Consider the following 18,242-nt stretch of genomic DNA (forward strand, 5'->3'; position numbering starts at 1 on the left):
GATTAAAATAGAAGAAAAGATAATGATCGAGAAAATGAATTTGTTGTGTGTTTGGATAGCAGTATTTGGGTATGTGGATTGGATTTGGGCGATTAAAATCCTTCCATTGTTTGGATAGTTTTAAAAAATCAAAGATTTGAATTTGTCAAGATCCGCTAAAGATTATAAACCTTTAAAATCTATGGTTTAAAAATAATATCTAAAATTAATGGATTTGAAATTAAGACATTTAAAATTTATTGACAAAATCAGCAGGTATATGGACATATAGTCAGGTTCCATGATCAATTTCTGGTCGGAAGAAAATCTTTTCCTCTGTAGACAGGGAAAACTGAAAAATAAGGGAAAATATCACATACCCAAAAAATAATTAATACAGAGAGAGACAAGGAGAAGCTGAAATTATTTTATAGTTCAATATCAGCCCCACCCCCAACAAGAAGGAACTTGAAAGTGGATGTATGCAGGCAGCTGAGACGGGACTAAAGATATATTAGCAAAAAGGACTAGAGATGTGAAGATGGAATTTGAAAGTATATTTTGAAAAAGAACAGTGAAAAATGAGCCTAATCTACACATGTATCATGGTTATCTTATTTTGCAGCTAGCTAATAATTTGTTCAGAACCTATAAGCTATACCAGTACTGCATGGTTCAACAAGGGATTAGAATATTTGCTAAGATTTTTTTAGGTAAATCCACTGTGTTATATCTAAAATCCTATCTATTTACCATGCCATATATCAAAATAGAGACAAAAAAAAAAATGATATTTAACATTTTTTTTATATTAATGATATGGTAAAATATATCGACTCTTTCCAAAATGGATGTATAGTATTAAAGTACTCCCAGTAATTATAAAAAATCTAGAAATTTTTTATTTATTTTTAATTCGAAAATTTTGATCCCTGGTAAAGATACTCTTGTAATTTTTTGTTTTATATATGGGATGTAGGTTTTATTCCTGGAGGAACTAATATGTTGGCCCATAACCATTTAGCATGGGCTGCTAGCTTCTCCTTAGGCTTGGAGGCTCACTCCATCTCCTCCATCCCTATGTGCATGGGTGTTTCCTGTTGAGAGAGATGGGCTAGTCTTTCTAGTCATTTTGGGTTTTTTTTTATGCTTTTATAATCTCATTCATTCAGCCCAACCACCCAATAACAATAATAATAATAATAATAAAAGAAAGAAAGAAAGAAATTTGAATAAGAAAGAATTTATTTCCAAACTAATTTACAAACAAATTTCTTGAATCCACTACATGGCGATTGATAGAACTATGCACATATACTTGTTGTCACATAACATAATTAATGAGTCATGTGACTTATCTATGTATATATTATAAAATCGAAGATATTTGACTAGTAATTGACTTCTTTAGATTGTGACACATAAGCTTTGCAGTCTCCACAAATTTTCACATCACTAATATATTTATTTAATTTAAGTTTAAATTTAAAAAAGAAAAAGAACCCAACAATTTAATTTTATAATGTTTTATAATATCACAACTTCCCACTCTGTCTCTCCTTGCTTATGCACAAATCTCTCTCTCTCTCTCTCTCTCTCTCTCTCTCTCTCTCTCTCTCTCTCTCTCTCTCTCTCTCTCTCTCTCTCTCTCTATTGGGTTTTTTAGTCTCTCATGGCTACAAACCCATTTGCAATTTGTGTTTTCATTGTAAACCCCACCCTCAGATCTCTAACTCTCACCATAATCAACCAAAGCCTCAATTTTGAACACATCCATTTGCAATTTTCTCAAACGATCATCACTGACCCTCCACCCAATTGCAAATCAGTGTCTACACTGCTATTTGTTGTAATTTTTGTTAGGTAACCCAAAATTGTGATTTTGACAGATTTCATAGAGTTTGTAAACCTAAAATCAAACCCAAAATAATGAAAACTATGTTTATGCAAGAGAGTGAAAGATAGATAAGATCAAAGAATGACATTCTCTGATGTCTAATTACACATCGGCGGTCACATATTAGTACAGAGAAGAGAGGGGTAAAGAATTCGATGTTTTCTGCTTTTCTTTCATCTTGAATTAGCTACATAAAGTGAAAGATTTTAACAAAAAAGAGGAGTAGATGCAGATCTAAAAGTTTGAGAGAAAAGCTCGAGGACAAAAAAAAATTATTTAAAACTCGAAAGAAGTAAGAAGGAACCCACTCATCGGCGAAAATAACAAGATGAGGAAGTGGGGGTAGAGTGGGTAATTTAATGGGTTTTGTTAGTAGACCCCTGAAACATAGTGTGGGGAGTAAAAGGATCCAAATGGGCATATGGGCCTTTGGACTGTAGCATGAAGGGCCGACCTGTTTCAGAATTGAACTCTACGAATTGGCCAATACGCCGAGGGTCCAAAGGTGCAGCCGAGGACGAGCTTCTCCTCGGACAAGCCCTAGAGAATTCAAAGCTTCATTATGAAGGTCAAAACTCAACTCTAGAAAGACTAATGGTTAAAGGGGGAAACCCTGAACCTTCTCGATACCCTAGTGTTAAGGAAAATATCTAGAGTAAAGGCTGCCACCTCCGCATTAAAGACTCTGCACCTACCTCTCTGGTCGCATTAATGGGGAAGTGACCCCTGAACAGTAGGGCAGAAACTTCTAGTCAGGGTCCCAAAGGGCATCTAAAAAAGGGGTATTTAAGGGGGGAGAAATGCAAAAGGAAAGGGGATCTTGATCTTTTTCTCTCTCGCTTACTCTCTCTCTCTAAAGAAAAAGAAAAGAAATTAAGGATTGTAACCTGTAAGAAAGAAAGAAAAATAATAAAGAAGTAGTCCTCGGCTCGAGTCCGAGGAGATCCATTTGCAATTATCGTTCGTTATTTACCTGTATTCGTTTATAAAAGCCTGTTATCAAGCTCCCAGCACTTCTAACCTAGGTTTCAAGCCCACACTCTACAAATTTTGTTGTTTAAGGCTCATTGGGCCTGAGCCCATAATCTTCTTTGGGTCCAGGTGCAATTGTGCACTTACACATAGTAAAAGTCAAGTTGTTACTTATGTAAATTACGTAAATCTAGGTTAAACATTCATCAAACAAATTTGCTAGGATAAAGAGATTTAAAAAAAAAAAAAAACTTTTTAGTTCTAAGAGATGTATATTAGGTCAAAATTTATCATTATTAGTAAATTTCACCTTATTAATGATTTTGCTAACTAAAAGTTTTGGAGCAAAATGTGTTGAAAATTACGTGTATATATATTAATGTAAAACTTTTTTATTTATGGATAAATTCATAATTTTAGTGATTAATTAGCGTACAAAATAATTAAAAAATTTAAAGGAGAATATGATAATCAACAACCCAATCTTACAATCTAATCCAATTAGATCTTCCAACAATATTGCGTAGGATCCCAATTTTAACAACATTATTTGAGTTTGACCAAGCATGTAGAGGAGGCATTGTAGAGATCAACAATACCCATCAATTTATACATATTTCATATTTGGAACCTTGAAAAATTACTAAAAATAAAATTAAAAATAATTTAGTAATAGAGAATTTGATTACAAATAAATGGGATATATATATATCACTCAATTTGAGGGAGAGTGGATATATCAAATACAATAAGCTTCATATATAATGCTCATTAAAGTCCCATGTCATCTCATTCCATTTGAAATTCTCAAAAGCAGAGAAATATATTACCCATATCCTTGGGGGGGGGGGAAGAATGTGTATGTGTTTGTTTTTTACACTATAAAGAGTATCTAAATCAGAACATTATGCTCATGAGAAATAAAATTTTCCTCCATCAATTAAACATTCTAATGTTGATTTTTTTTAATGGATCATTTTTGAAATTTTTTCTTTAATTTTGTCAATGTTTAATTGTATTGTGCTTATCATATAAATAGAATTATTAAATATTTAATGACATTTACGATTTCTTAGCATATATATTATATATTTATACAAAGTTTTCATGTGCATCGCATAAGTTAGCAACTAATTTAAATAATACACGTAGATAATTTCATGAGCATGAGCCAGCACATAATTAATAGGAGAAGACTCCTCTAAATCGTTTGTTGAAAAAACTGTCCAATATATAATACACTGCATGTGGTGGGTTTGAGACAAGAATCAACTTCTCAAATAAAAATAATTTAGGTTTTGTTTGCCTACCAATCACTTTATTAATTTATTTTGAAAATCAAAAGTATTCAAAACTTTCTAAGCACTTGACTATATATATTCTCATTAGTATATGTATTATGTAGTTTCTCATCTTACACATACTAAATTATTGTGGTGAAAAATCTCTTAAGGGTAGTTCCAAAATAATGATTAGAGGTTTCAAATCCAATAACTCATGCATATCATGAGGTTTAGAAACCACTAATTAAGCCAAATCCTTTGAGGTTTACCAATCACTTTATAATATCTTTAAAAAGTGAGAAATTTATGCAACTATATATATTCCCTTAAAGGTATTCAAACACAATTTTATTACTATCAACAAATGAAAAATCGACAAATTGTAGAATAGAACAAACATTTTAATTTTTATTCACTTAGACATGAAAAGAAATATCGAAGTGCAACCAGCTACTTAGCGAAAATAGAAATGCAACCAACTGTCAACATACAAGTTGACAATAAACGATAAATGATGATATGAAACTTGAAGATCTAGAATTTCAATTCAGTACCATGAAACTTCTCTTGCGTGATACGGTCTAATTTTTCAATCATCTCATCTGTCAAATGGTTCACCCAGTCTCCAACCTCACCTTGCCGAAAAAATTTGCTATTGTCCTCCCCAGATGACAATTTTCCACTTTTATTCACCTCCAAGCTGCTCAAATTGTCAAAACTACACAACCTTAGGATCTCATCCCCAACACCTTTTGCCTCTTCTTCTGAGGAAAAAGGACAGCCCAAGAACTCAGCTAGTTTCCTCAAATGGGCATTGGGCTGCTCTTTCATTTCCTCAAACTTCAAAAAAAGTACCCTTTGAGGGTTTTCTAAACTTTCCTTCCAATAGCCCAAAACATGGTCCCAATAAGGCCCATACAAACTCACTCCCCTACAGAACTTATCAAAAGCCTCTTGAAGTGAATTGGGGCCTTTACTTGCTGGTGATCTCAAGCTGTTTGTGAAATGCCAGAGTGACACAAAAGTGTCCTTAGGGTTCCTACTCAAAAGTGTCCTTAGGGTAAATGAGTTGAAAAGAGCCTTGGAGAGGCAAATGAAGTGAGGTCTGGGACTTGGTTTTCAGTGTAGAGATTGATGTCCAAGAAGGGTACAAGAACATGAGGATTATTTGTGTGAAGAGGGTGGTGTTTTTGAGGATTGGGATAGTGCACACGGTTCACCAAGGCGAACAAGAGAGCTTTCAACCAAGTGGTGCCGGCTTTGGGAGAGGTAACAAGGATGATATCAGTGTCATGAGCTTGGAAGTGTTTTTGGAATGATAGAACACCTTGCATGTACCTAGTTATGATCCAACAACCTTGGTACTGATGGAGGTTATTTGTAACCCAGCCTTTCTCTGTGGGTAAGGAGGATATGAAGTTTCTGCATTCTTGGGTCACTTCATCTTCTTTCAAGTATTTGGGAAGAGGAGGAATAGGTGGTTCGAGTGTAGGCATGGTAGCGAGAGAGAACTAATCTGAGAATTAAGGGTGGGAGTTTTGGAGTCTCACACTCTCACCTTGTTTTGTGGTGGATATTATATATATTGAACACTCTACCATGTGTGTATATATAAATAAAGCAAACCACCAACACCAACCCCCTCTCTCCCCCTAAGGCAAATCTAGCTGGAAAGGTTGTTCCCCAAAATTTATAACAACATTTTACCATTTTTTTTAATTAAAAAATATAAAACATTTTTTAAGTCATACAAAATTAAACCCTTGAAATGTCTAGATTCTGTAGATAATAATTTATATAAAAGTATAAAAATCATAAGATGTCAAAACTCTAAACCTTGGACATAAGTTATTTTAAGAAAATAAAGTGCAAAAACTGGAAAACTTGTCATCTCCACATTTTAACTACTTATTTTAGTTATAATTTATTCTTGATGGCTATCTAGTTAATGAGGATATTCTTCGAATACACATCCCGGCCCCCAAAAAAAATAAGAAAAGCAAAAAAAGACAAGATTTGTATTTGTTTCAAGTTTTTAATTAAATGTAACTCAATTAAACTTAGATATTTGAAATATTTAACCCTAAAATTTAAAGTTTTTTTTTTAAGGTTATTATGTTTTAAGTGTGAGTGTATTTTGAGTATTTAAAAAATGATAAAACTAGTTCTATTTTCTGAAGAGTATAATAATAATAATAATAATAATAATAATTATTATTATTATTATAATTTAGAAAGTACAAATATTTTTTTATTAAAATTTATATAATCTTACATGAAATGATGATATGTAATAAGAACTTATCATGATAAGAAAATTCAAAAGAAAATGAATCAAGAGTATGTATATGATTTATATAAAATGTAAATTATATATATATATATATATATATATATATATATATACACACGTGTGTGTGTTTGTGTGTTTTGTTTTGTGTCAATATTATTACAGCCCGAATCTTATCCCATCCCACCCGTGGTACCTGAACAAAAAGAAAGTAAGAAAGAAAAATGTGCCAGATTGTAGAGATAAAAGAGTAAAATAAAAGCGAAACAACAAGATTTTTGGATTTTGTATTGTGTCTAGTGTTTGTTTTTAAGAGGCTCTCTCGCCCACATGGATTCTAGCCCACATGCCTTGTCAAAGCTCAATTAATGAACTTGCTTCCTCAAGCTTCCAAAGTCAGCATGCTGAGACATGTTGAAACTGAAAAAGGAGAAAAGAAAGAAAACTAAGGCCATTCGGCCTAGTGAGAAGAGCTGAAGCAAGAGAGTCATATTCGGCCATTTTGTGTGTGAGTTTCAGAGAGAACAAGATATAGAGAAAGAGAGTGCTTCAGCTTGAGTGGTGCAGTCCGAATGAAGAGATAGAGAGTGAGAGTGTGAGAGAGTGGAAAAAAAAAAGGTGACATTTTTCTTTGCTCAAGTTACACACAAGGAAGATAAATTGGTGGAGTTTTCATGGAATTTTTGAGTGCTACAACCATGGAGAGTTGGAGTATTCAGAGGAAGATTTTGCTACTGGTTTTGTGGTGAGATTGTATTTACTCCTTAAGATTTATTTATTGTATATCCAATTTATTGTGGACTTACGTTTAGCACAAACTTGATAGTTGTAATCTTTATTTCATAGTAGATATTTTTCGGAGCTGCCCGTGGCTTTTCCTTCTACATCGAAGGGTTTTCTACGTAAGATTTGGTGTTCTTGTGTGGTTGTGTTTATGTAGTACTTGCTGAAATATTTTTTGTTTCCATAATATTGCTATTGCTTGGTAGTTATATATTTTAATTCACACATAGACATAGAGGGGATTAGGATTTTTCCCTAACAAGTGGTATCATAGCTTTTGGCTGCTTGGGTTTGATTGTCTTGTGCTAGATTAAATGGAGAATATGGCTATGAACACTATGATTAAACTCTTGGCATCGAATTATTCGATATGGAGGCCGATGATGGAGGATGTCTTTTATTGCAAGGATTTGCATGACCCTATTGAGGGTGATAGTGCCAAGCCTAGTGATATGTCAAATAGAGACTGGGAGAAATTAAATAGAAAATCTATTGGGTGTATTAGACAATGCATCAAAGACATTAGTATTTTTCACCACGTGTCTCAAGAAACAAATGCAGAGGCTCTTTGGAAAAAATTAAGAAGTCTTTATGAAAGAAAAACAACTCAAAATAAAGCTTGAATTTGAAGCTTAGGGAGGGTAAGTCCATTGCCGAGCACCTTAGTGAGTTTCAAGACTTGGTTAATCAGATGGTTACAATGAAGCTAGTAATAGATGATGAGTTGCAAGTTTTATTGCTTTTGAGTTCCTTACCTGACAATTGGGAGACTTTGGTAGTGTCACTTAGTAATTCTGCTCTGAATGGTGTGTTACAACTTGCCATGGTTAGAGTTAGTTTGCTTAGTGAAGAAACTAGAAGAAAGGATATGGGTAAGGATATTGCACATACTTTTGTCACAGAGAACAGAGGGAGAAGTAAGAGTAGAAGTTCTAAAGGGTGAGGTAAATCCAAAAGTCAATCAGAATCAAAAGGAAAATTCAAGTGCTTTTACTATGATAGGAAAGGTCACATAAAAAGGAATTGCAAGGTTTGGAAGAACAAACAGAAAGAGGATAAAAATCAAAAAATGGTGGATGATGAGAACACTGGAGCTGTTATAGTGTTGGAAGATGAGGTCCTAGCCATAGGACAAGATAATTGTTGTACAGTTTCAGATCCTTATGTTAAATGGGCGATTGATTCAGCTGCTTCCTGCCATGTCACTCCAAGAAAGGAGTTATTCACTTCTTACAAAGCGGGAAACTTTGGGAGAGTGAAGATGGACAACGATAGTTATGCAGACATTGTGGGAATTGGTGATGTATGTGTTAGGGCTAACACTAGATACACCCTGATTTTGAAGGATATGAGACATGTTTCGGATATTAACCTAAATTTGATTTCCACTCATGTTCTTGGTAAAGAAGGTTACGGCAATTATTTCCATGATGGAAAATGGAGGCTTAGCAAAGGATTATTGGTGTTTGCTAGAGGGAAGATTTGTTGTACCCTTTACAAGACACAAGTAAAGTTGTGCAAGGATGTTGTTAGTGCAGCTCAAGAGGATTCTTTGCCTAACTTGTGGCATAGGCGGCTGGCTCACATGAGAGAAAAAGGGTTGCAGATTTTGGCAAAGAAGTCTCTCATTCCCTTTTCCAAAGATACGTCATTAAATCCTTGTGACTTTTGTTTATTTGGTAAACAATATAGAGTTTCATTTAATATACCATCTACTAGAAAATCCAAGGTATTAGATCTTGTTTATTCTAATGTATGTGGTCATTGATGTTGAGACCTTAGGTGGCAATAAATATTTTGTTACATTTATTGATGATGCTTCACAAAAGGTGTGGGTTTATGTTTTGAAAATAAAAGACCAGGTATTTGAGCACTTCAAGAAATTCCATGTCATGGTGGAAAGAGAGAAAGGGAAGCCTTTGAAGTGTCTCCGTAGTGATAATGGAGGTGAATACACATCTAATAGAGGTGAATACACATCTAATGAATTCAAGAGTTACTGCTTCAAGAAAGGCATTAGACATGAGAAGACAATTTCTGGTACCCCACAACAAAATGGTGTGGCAGAAAGGATGAACCGCACTATTGTTGAGAAGATCAAATGTATGTTAAGAATGGTTGATCTGCCTAAGTCATTCTAGAGTGAAGTTGTTGTGACTTCATGCTAACTAATTAATAGATCTCCATCAGTTTCTTTGGATTTTGATATTCCAGAAAGAGTATGGACAAGAAAAGATGTTTCTTACTCTCACTTGAAGGTATTTGGGTGCAAGGCATTTGTACATGTGCCTAAGTAACAAAGATCGAAACTTGATAGCAAATCCACTCCTTTTATATTTGTTGGATATGGAGATGCAGAATTTGGCTATAAGTTATAGGTTCCTAAGGAAAAGAAAATGATCAGAAGTCGAGATGTAGTTTTTCATGAGAATGAAATTTGGCAGACTTTGAGAAAATTGAGAAGCCTAAAGCTATAGTTGAAGGTGTTCTTGATCTTACACCTACCTCTTCTTCCTTAGATAATGCCACAAATAGGGAAGAGGTACAAGATGAGAATTATGGTGATGAACCAACTGAATTTGATGCTGATGAGCCAGTAGGTGTTGATGGTGATGGTGATGATGCGATAGATATAGATGGTGTTGAGCAGGGGGAGCGGCCTCTTCCACTAGAGATTGTAGAACCTTAGGTGAGAATGCCTACAAGAGAGCGTCGTCCATTGACTAGATATCCCACTTTTAAGTGTACTATGATTACTGAAGAGGGAGAGCCAGAAAGTTTTCAGGAAGTACAGTCTCATAAGGATAAGCAGAGCTAGTTGAAGGCTATGCATGAAGAGATGAATTCTTTGCACAAGAATAAGATTTATGACTTAGTGGAACTTCCTAAAGGCAAGAAGGCATTGAAAAACAAATGGGTGTTCAAACTAAAGAAAGATGGTGACAAATTAGTGAAGTATAAAGCTCAATTGGTGGTTAAGGGTTTCAGTCAGAAACAAGGGATTGACTTTGATGAGATATTTTCTCCAGTAGTCAAGATGAGTTCCATTCAGGTAGTTCTAGGATTAGTAGCTAGCTTGGATCTTGAGCTTGAGCAACTTGATGTGAAGATAGCTTTTCTTCATGGTGATTTGCAAGAAGAAATCTGCATGGATCAGCCAGAGGGATTCAAAGTGAAAGGGAAAGAACACATGGTTTGCAAGTTAAAGAAGGGTTTGTATGGCTTGAAGCAAGCTCCAAGATAGCGGTACAAGAAGTTTGACTCATTCATGGCGGGTCACGAGTACATAAGGACAAATGTAAATCATTGTGTGTACGTTAGAAAATTTCTCAATGGTAAATTTGTTATTCTTTATGCTATATATAGATGATATGTTGATAGTAGGACAAGATGTAGGTGTGATTGGAAATTTAAAGAAGGACTTGTTCAAGTCATTTGATATGAAAGACTTGGGTCCTACAAGACAAATTTTGAGTATGTAGATTCTTCGTGATAAGAAAGCTAAGAAGCTATGGTTATCACAAGAAAAATATATTGAGCGGATTCTTGAAAGGTTCAATATGAAGCATGCCAAGTCAGTCAGTACACCTCTTGGTGCTCATTTCACGCTAAGAAAGAGATCTTGTTCTTCATAAAATAAAGAGAAGGAAGACATAGTATCAACTATTTATTCCTCAGCAGTTGGGAGTTTGATGTATGCTATGGTTTGTACACGACCAGATATTGCTCATGCAGTTGGCGTTGTCAGTAGGTTCACAGTTAATCCTAGTAAAGATCACTAGGAAGCAATGAAGTGAATTTTCAGGTATTTGAGGGGTAGCTCTAAATTGTTCTTGACTTTTGGTAATTCTAAACCAGCTTTGGAGGGTTATGTAGATGCAGATTGGGCAGGTGACCTTGATGGTAGGAAATCTACATCCAAGTATTTATTTACTTTTGCAGGGGGAGCTATATCATGGCAGTCAAGATTGCAGAAGTGTGTTGCCTTATCTACAACTGAGGTTGAGTATATTGCAGCTAATGAAGCAGGTAAAGAGATGCTTTGGTTGAAACGGTTTCTCCAAAAATTGGGTTTGAAGCAAGATGGGTATGTAGTTAATTGTGATAGCCAGAATGCTATAGACTTGAGCAAGAATTCTATGTACCATTCACGCTTGAAGCACATTGAAGTGAGATACAATTGGTTGAGACTAGTTGTTGAACAATGATCATTTGAATTAGAGAAGATTCACACAGATAAAAATCTAGCTGACATGTTGACCAAGGTTGTGTCTAGAGAGAAGCTAAAGCTTTGTGTCGGGTTAGCCGGCATGTATTCTAACTGAAGACTTGGGTTGAAGATCTCCTTCGTAGTGTGTTGGAGGGGGAGATTGTTGGGTGCATGTGACACCCTTGGATTCCAGCCCACATGCCTTATCAAAGCTCAATTAATGAGCTTGCTTCCTCAAGCTTCCAAAGTTATCATGCCATTCCTTGGGTAGTGACATAGGCGTGTGAGACACGCTGAAACTGAAAAAGGAGAAAAGAAAGAAAACTGAGGCCATTTGGCCTAGTGAGAAGAGCTTAAGCAAGAGAGCCATATTCGGCCATTTTGTGTGTGAGTTTTAGAGAGAACAAGACATAGAGAAAGAGAGTGCTTCAGCTTCAGTGGTGCAGTCCGAATGAAGAGATAGAGAGTGTAAGAGAGTGACATAGAAAAAGGAGACATTTTTCTTTGCTCAAGTTACACACAAGGAAGATAAATTGTGGAGTTCCCATGGAGTTTTTGAGTGCTACAACCATGGAGAGTTGGAGTATTCAGAGGAAGATTTTGCTACTAGTTTTGTGGTGAGATTGTATTTACTCCTTAAGATTTATTTGTTGTATATCCAATTTATTGTGGACTTAAGTTTAGCACAAACTTGATAGTTGTAATTTCTATTTTATAGTGGATATTTTTCGGAGCTACTCCGTAGTTTTTCCCTCTACACCGAAGGGTTTTCCAAGTAAGATTTGGTGTTCTTGTGTGGTTGTGTTTATGTAATGCTTGCTGAAATATTTTTTGTTTCCATAATATTGCTATTGCTATTGCTTGGTAGTTATATATTTTAATTCACACATAGACATAGAGGGGAATATGATTTTTCCCCAACACTCTCAAGGACATGAATGCGTCAATAGTAGTAGTAGTACTGCTCATCCATACCTTTCATGGAATCAGAGTGGATGAGTGACTTGACAGTGTGCATCTCTAGGAAATTTTAATTTATGGGCAAAATATAGACAAGAACCAATACCCACCACTTTTAATGTGGGAGAGGAAGATCTAGCATTTATATTTGGTTGTGAGTTATTAAGGTTGATGACTCTTAAAGACAAGACAACATAACCACGAGAACGAAAATGAACGCTGAGTTTTCCTTGGAACCTCTTCGCTCGATTGAAGAAGAAGATGTACTTTGACGAAGTGTAAAGAAGTTTAAGGAGAGCACAGCCGCACGGGTGCTAGGCAATCCTTTCTGCCTCATGTACTTGTTAGTTATAAGGATACTTTAGTGGGAGATATTCCCGGTGCTTATAAGCAAGCATTCAAGAGTTTGACATAATCAGAGATGATGTTGAGGACTCGAATTCTGATCTAGAACCTCTTATTGAAGGTATGGTTGATGTAAAATTGTCCAAAGAGACTCTGTTGCGCATTAGGGAGCCTTGGTCCAAGGCATTGGTAGTAAAAGTGTTTGGTAGAACTGTAGGTTACAACTACCTCACTTATAAAATCAATGCTTTATGGAAACCTGCAGCAAAACTGGACAGTGTGCATCTTGGAAGGGATTTCTTCTTGATTAGATTGAATTGTGTTAATGATTATGACAAGCTTTTAAAAAGGGGGTCATTGGTTTGTTGGAGAGCACTTTTTAGCTATTAGACCATGGGAGCCTTATTTTAAAGCTTCTGAAGCTAAACTGTCCTTTGTGGCAGTTTGGGTCAGATTTCCAGAACTCCCTATAGAGTTGTATGACAGGTCGGTTCTCAAAGAGATTTGCATGACCCTATTGAGGGTGATAGTGCCAAGCCTGTGTTGCATATAGACTCATACACTGCATCAGGGACTAAGGAAAGCTATGCAAGGTTGTGTGTTCAAGTTTACTTAGAGAGGCCCCTTATTAATGTGGTAAGAATTGGCAAGTGCAGACAGGCGGTGCTATATGAAGGCATCTCTGCTTTATGTTTCAGTTGTGGTCGTCTGGTTCATACTCAAGGCAAATGTTGCTATAGTATCAAACCATGTGAAAAGGGTGGAAAGGTTGGAGAAGCTTTTAAAGCTCAGGATGTTGGTCAGCCTGGTGATGTCTCTAAAGTCCAAGATGTGGGCCAGGAATCTCAACCAAACCCCAACTATAGGCCTTGGATGTTGGTCACGAGAAAGCGTAATTTGGTCTGAAATGGATAAGGACCCACCCTAGCTAAAGATAATTCAGGAACTGAAGGGCATAAAGGTAAAATCAAGTATCAGTTGGTGGATGATGATGCCATGTCTAAATCTTCTTTTAAGACCTAAGAAACAACGTTGCCTGGCTCGGCACGTGAGGAAGCGACGCATTGGGTACAAGGTGAGGGCATGGATAATGTGGAGTACGATTTGCTGACCAACAACGAGTGTCGAGAGGATTTGCTAGCAGATCCACAAGCAAGGAAAGAAGAGGTGTCCATCAAGAAGCAAACCCAAAGCTCTAAATTTCAAACAACTAAAAGCCTTAGGATTAAAAGTTCCAAAACTTTGAAACGCCAGGCAGCTTCGTTTGGGAGTAAGGCGTTGACTACTCTAGCTTCGCCACCTTTAGATAAGCTTCACGCTAAACCCAATGGAAACAAGCTTCCTAGGATTGACGCCTCTCCCTCAGTCAGAATGGGCAATCTGGTACAAAAACAGAGTAGTGGTAATTTCAGACAAGATGATAGCCCAGATAAAGGCAACACCGACGGACACTCCGGGTTGGTTCGAACTAAGTTTGAGCAACGCATGGAAGAATCTATTCCCTATTACCCCTATCAGCATCAGAACAGGGAACCTTGCCCTAGATCATCTAGCTTGGGCTCAAACGCCCAACCCATGGTGGAGGTTCATCACCTATACCCCCTTGCTGTCTTGGGAGGAATTAGAGACTTTGAGTAGGCAAAAGAGGCCATCAGTCATGCCTCACTTCGACGAATCAGGGTGGATCATTCAAGAGAGGAGGATTGTGGATTTCAAAGGGTTGGCCTCAGCACACATGGGGAACCATCCAATGTTGAAGTTGATCTAGATCCTAGTTTCAATCAAGAGATGCGATCTGTTACTTTATTGTAGAGAGGACACAATGGGGATTCTCAAGTGTATGATGATATGGAAACCGGACTGGATAATATCCAAGGATCTTCTGAGGAGGCTAGGTTGGGGTATGGTGGATGCAACATTGATGAATCCTAATCCGATCGAATATCCTTTAGGTCAGTTTGCTCAAATGAATGTCTTAATGTGGAATTGCAAGGGTGCATTAAACCCTGATTTTAAGAGAATGATTTTTTAGATGGTTGTGAATCATAATCCGACGATCATGGTGATTACAGAGACTAGAGTGGGTGGAGATAGGGCTAAGAGGATCATTGCCAATCTGCCTTTTGATGTTTTTATCACAATTGAGACAATTGGTTACGCAGGGGGACTTTGGGTGCTTTGGAAGAAGGATGAAGCTAAAATTGATTTGCTTGCTACCACGGAACAAGAAATTCATGTCACTGTTAAGGTACGCTTTTCTGGTCTTTCCTGGTTCATTTCAGCAATTTATGCTAGTCCACAATTGGTTGAGAGAAGAATTGTCTGGGCCAATTTGTCAGAAATTGCTAAACTCCATAACCACCCCTGGCTGATGCTTGGTGATTTCAATGAGGTTTTGAGCAGTAAGGATAAATTTGGAGGGAATCAGATAAATTTAAATAGGGCTTTGGAATTTAAGGCTTGTTTGGATAATTGTAGTTTTTTGGATTCGGGCTTTGCTAGCCCAAAGTTTACCTAGACTAATAAAAGGCCAGTCACGAGTCTTATTCTTGAAAGACTGGATAGATGCTTTGCTAACCCAAGTTGGAGGCTTTTGTACCTTGAAGCATTGGTAACCTATCTTCCCAAATCCTTTTCAGACCATTGTCCTGTTTTAATTAAGCTTATGGGAATGAGGCCCAATGGCACCAATAAACCATTTTGGTTTCACACCATTTGGCTACTCCACCCACAGTTTCCTAAGGTGGTGGAGGATGCTTGGTCTGAGGGAAGGGCCCTCTCTTCTGCTATAATTGATTTTTCCAACAAAGCTCAAGAGTGGAATAGTGAAGTTTTTGGCAACTTATTTGCAATAAAAAGAAGAGTTTTGGCTAGATTAGGGGGAGTTCAAAAAGCTATTGCCAATAATGCAAGTAAATCCCTTCTCAGACTGGAGAAACATTTGATTGAAGAGCATGCTTTGATTATGTTGCAAGAGGAATATTGGGCACTGAAATCAAGGCCGAATGCTGCTACTTTTAGAGATTCAATACTTCTTTCTTTCACATCACAACTGTGGTGCGGAGGTAGAGAAATAAAATTAGAAGTCTTGTTAATGGGGTCGAGGAATGTATTCAAGATTCGGAAGGAATTAAAGACCTTATCCAATCTAACTTCATGAAACTGTACTCTTCTAAATTGTGTATGGTCCATCTTAAGTCCCCTGTTACTAGATTTTTGTGTTGTGTGCTGTCCAAGGAAGATATGTGCTGTTTGGAAAGAGTGGTGGATGATGAGGAAATCAGGGAAGCCTTGTGGACCCTCAAGGCTTTCAAGGCACCTGGACCCGAAGGGTTACATGCTAGATTTTTTAGCATTTTTGGCATGATGTTAAAGATTATATATGCAATGAAATCAAGAAAGCATTTTCCCTTGTTGTCATTCCAAATTATTTGAATAAAACCTTGATCACTTTGATTCCCAAGTGCCAATATCCAGAGTCTCTAGCCAACTACAAACCTATTAGTCTATGTAATTCGGTGTGCAAAATCATCTCAAATATTTTAGTGGCTAGGATTAGACTGTTGCTTAACAATCTTATCTCCCCAATCCAAATTGCTTTTGTGCTAGGAAGGAAAATGGTGGATAATGTGATCATTGCTCAAGAACTTATTTACACCATGGATAACTTGAAAGGTAGAGAGGGGTATATGGCTGTGAAGGTGGATCTTGAAAAGGCCTACGACAAATTGGAGTGGAGTTTCATCCACAAAGTCCTCCAAGCTTTCCATTTTCCCTACAGTTTAATTAAGGTGATCATGAGCTGTGTTTCCTTATCAACTATCTCCGTTTTGGTTAATGGGAGTGCCCTTGAAGCTTTTTCTCCGTCTAGAGGCATAAGGCAAGGTGATCCTTTGTCACCATACTTGTTTATTTTGGGCATGGAATATTTGGAATACCATATTAAAGGGAAGTTCTCTAAAGGAGCTTGGATTCCCCTTAAGGCCTCATGTGGGAATATAAAGATCTCCCACCTATTTTTCGTGGATGATATTATATTGTTTGCCAAAGTTAATAGAGAAATTTGTGAAGCCATCCTGGATGTTTTACGTACTTTTTGCTTAGAATCTAGGCAGAAGGTTAGTTCAAATAAGTCAAGAATCTATTTTTCCTCTAATGTCGATCCTAAGCTAAAAGAAAGAGTTTGTGAGAGTTTAGGGATGCTTGAAACTATCGACTTCAGGGAATATTTGGGGTTTCCCCTTAGACATAGAAGGGCTTCTAGAAGGCAGTTTAATTTTCTGGCTGATTGGATGATGGGTAAGTTAGCTGGGTGGAAGGCTAAATTTTTGTCCTTCGCTGGTAGGGCAGTTATGGTGAAGTTTGTGATGCCAGCTATCCCTAATTATGTCATGCAGGGGGCTGCCCTCCCAGCCCATTTATATGATAAGTTGAATAAAATCAATAGAGACTTCCTTTGGGGATTATCTAATGAGAAGCGGAGAATGTATTTAGAAGCGTGGGAATAAATTATCAGGCCCAAAGAGGAAGGTGGCCTGGGGATCCAATTGGCCAAAGCTAAGAACATTGTGCTATTGGCAAAGCTGAACTGGAGAATGTTAGGTTCTAAGACCTTTTGGTTTAAATATATTAGAACTCTAATTTGTAATGTTGGCAAACCATGATCAAAACGTTTTTAGTCTTGTTTAGACTGCTTAAAGTATGTGTTTTATATGTAAAGTTGGAATCGAGTTGCTGTAGAATTTACTGTGCAATTCTGTCTGACTTAATCAATTGAGAATTAGACTCAACCGATCGAAAGTCGTGCAGATTATTTTTCTACAGATTTTTCCAACTTAGCTCAAGCCCATTAAGGATTAGGGTTTCAGATCTACTTCTCCCACTATATAAAGGAAACCCTAAGCACGTTTTTAAAGGCTTCTAAAAGAGAGAAGAGTGTGCCTCTTTTTGTATTTAAGGTTTGTACCCAAAAACTCTCTAGAGTCTTTGTTGTTGTTGTTGCTATGTATGTGAATCTCTTGTGAGATCTAGAGGTGTTTGTCTTCACATATACTTAGGGTTATCAAGAATCAAGATTATGTCAAGAACTTGATGATCATTCAGTTGCTGCATTAAGAGCTTAGAGATATACAAGTGGGAGTGCTTGTACTTGTTGGAGAATCCAAGAAAGAAGGAGTCTGTGGTCTCGGAGCTTGCACGTGGTCGTGTCAATAAGTTTTCTACTGGTGGGTAGCAATAGGATGTTAGTGGTCTAAGTTGTTATTGTACAAACTTTGATTCTTTCATAGTGGATTCAGTTTTACCTTGAAAATAGCTAGGTTAAATCCTCCCCAGGTTTTTTACCGGTTTGATTTTCCTGAGTCATCATATCATTGTGTTCTTTATTTTCCACTACTTTGCATGATATGATTTATATGTGTTAACCTAGATCTGCATAATCTACCTAAGTTAATAACTTGGCTAAATAACTAGGTTAATCCAATTGTGTTTTAAGGGGTCTAAAAACTTTACAGAGAATGTACC

General features: G+C 36.7%; 1 protein-coding gene and 1 pseudogene across 1 annotated transcript; one reads left to right on the forward strand and one right to left on the reverse strand.

The window, feature by feature from the left end:
• Positions 1-4,579: 4,579 nt before the first annotated feature.
• LOC142629818 (cytosolic sulfotransferase 5-like) lies at positions 4,580-5,675 on the reverse strand (annotated as a pseudogene).
• Positions 5,676-12,842: 7,167 nt separating this feature from the next.
• LOC142629265 (uncharacterized) lies at positions 12,843-13,625 on the forward strand. Its single transcript, XM_075803217.1, has 2 exons — positions 12,843-13,079; positions 13,206-13,625. The coding sequence occupies exons 1-2, from the start codon at positions 12,843-12,845 to the stop codon at positions 13,623-13,625; spliced, it is 657 nt and encodes a 218-aa protein (XP_075659332.1).
• The last annotated feature ends 4,617 nt before the right edge of the window (positions 13,626-18,242 follow it).

The sequence above is a fragment of the Castanea sativa genome, chromosome 3 (assembly GCF_040712315.1).
Source record: "Castanea sativa cultivar Marrone di Chiusa Pesio chromosome 3, ASM4071231v1".
NCBI classification, from domain to species: domain Eukaryota; kingdom Viridiplantae; phylum Streptophyta; class Magnoliopsida; order Fagales; family Fagaceae; genus Castanea; species Castanea sativa.

Bases quoted from the DNA above. Each gene is read 5' to 3' on its own strand.
- LOC142629265 (XM_075803217.1), top strand. From the start codon at position 12,843: ATGGTTGATGTAAAATTGTCCAAAGAGACTCTGTTGCGCATTAGGGAG. The intron at 13,080-13,205 runs GTTTGTTGGAGA...GTTGTATGACAG, and splicing joins TTTTAAAAAGGGGGTCATTG to GTCGGTTCTCAAAGAGATTT.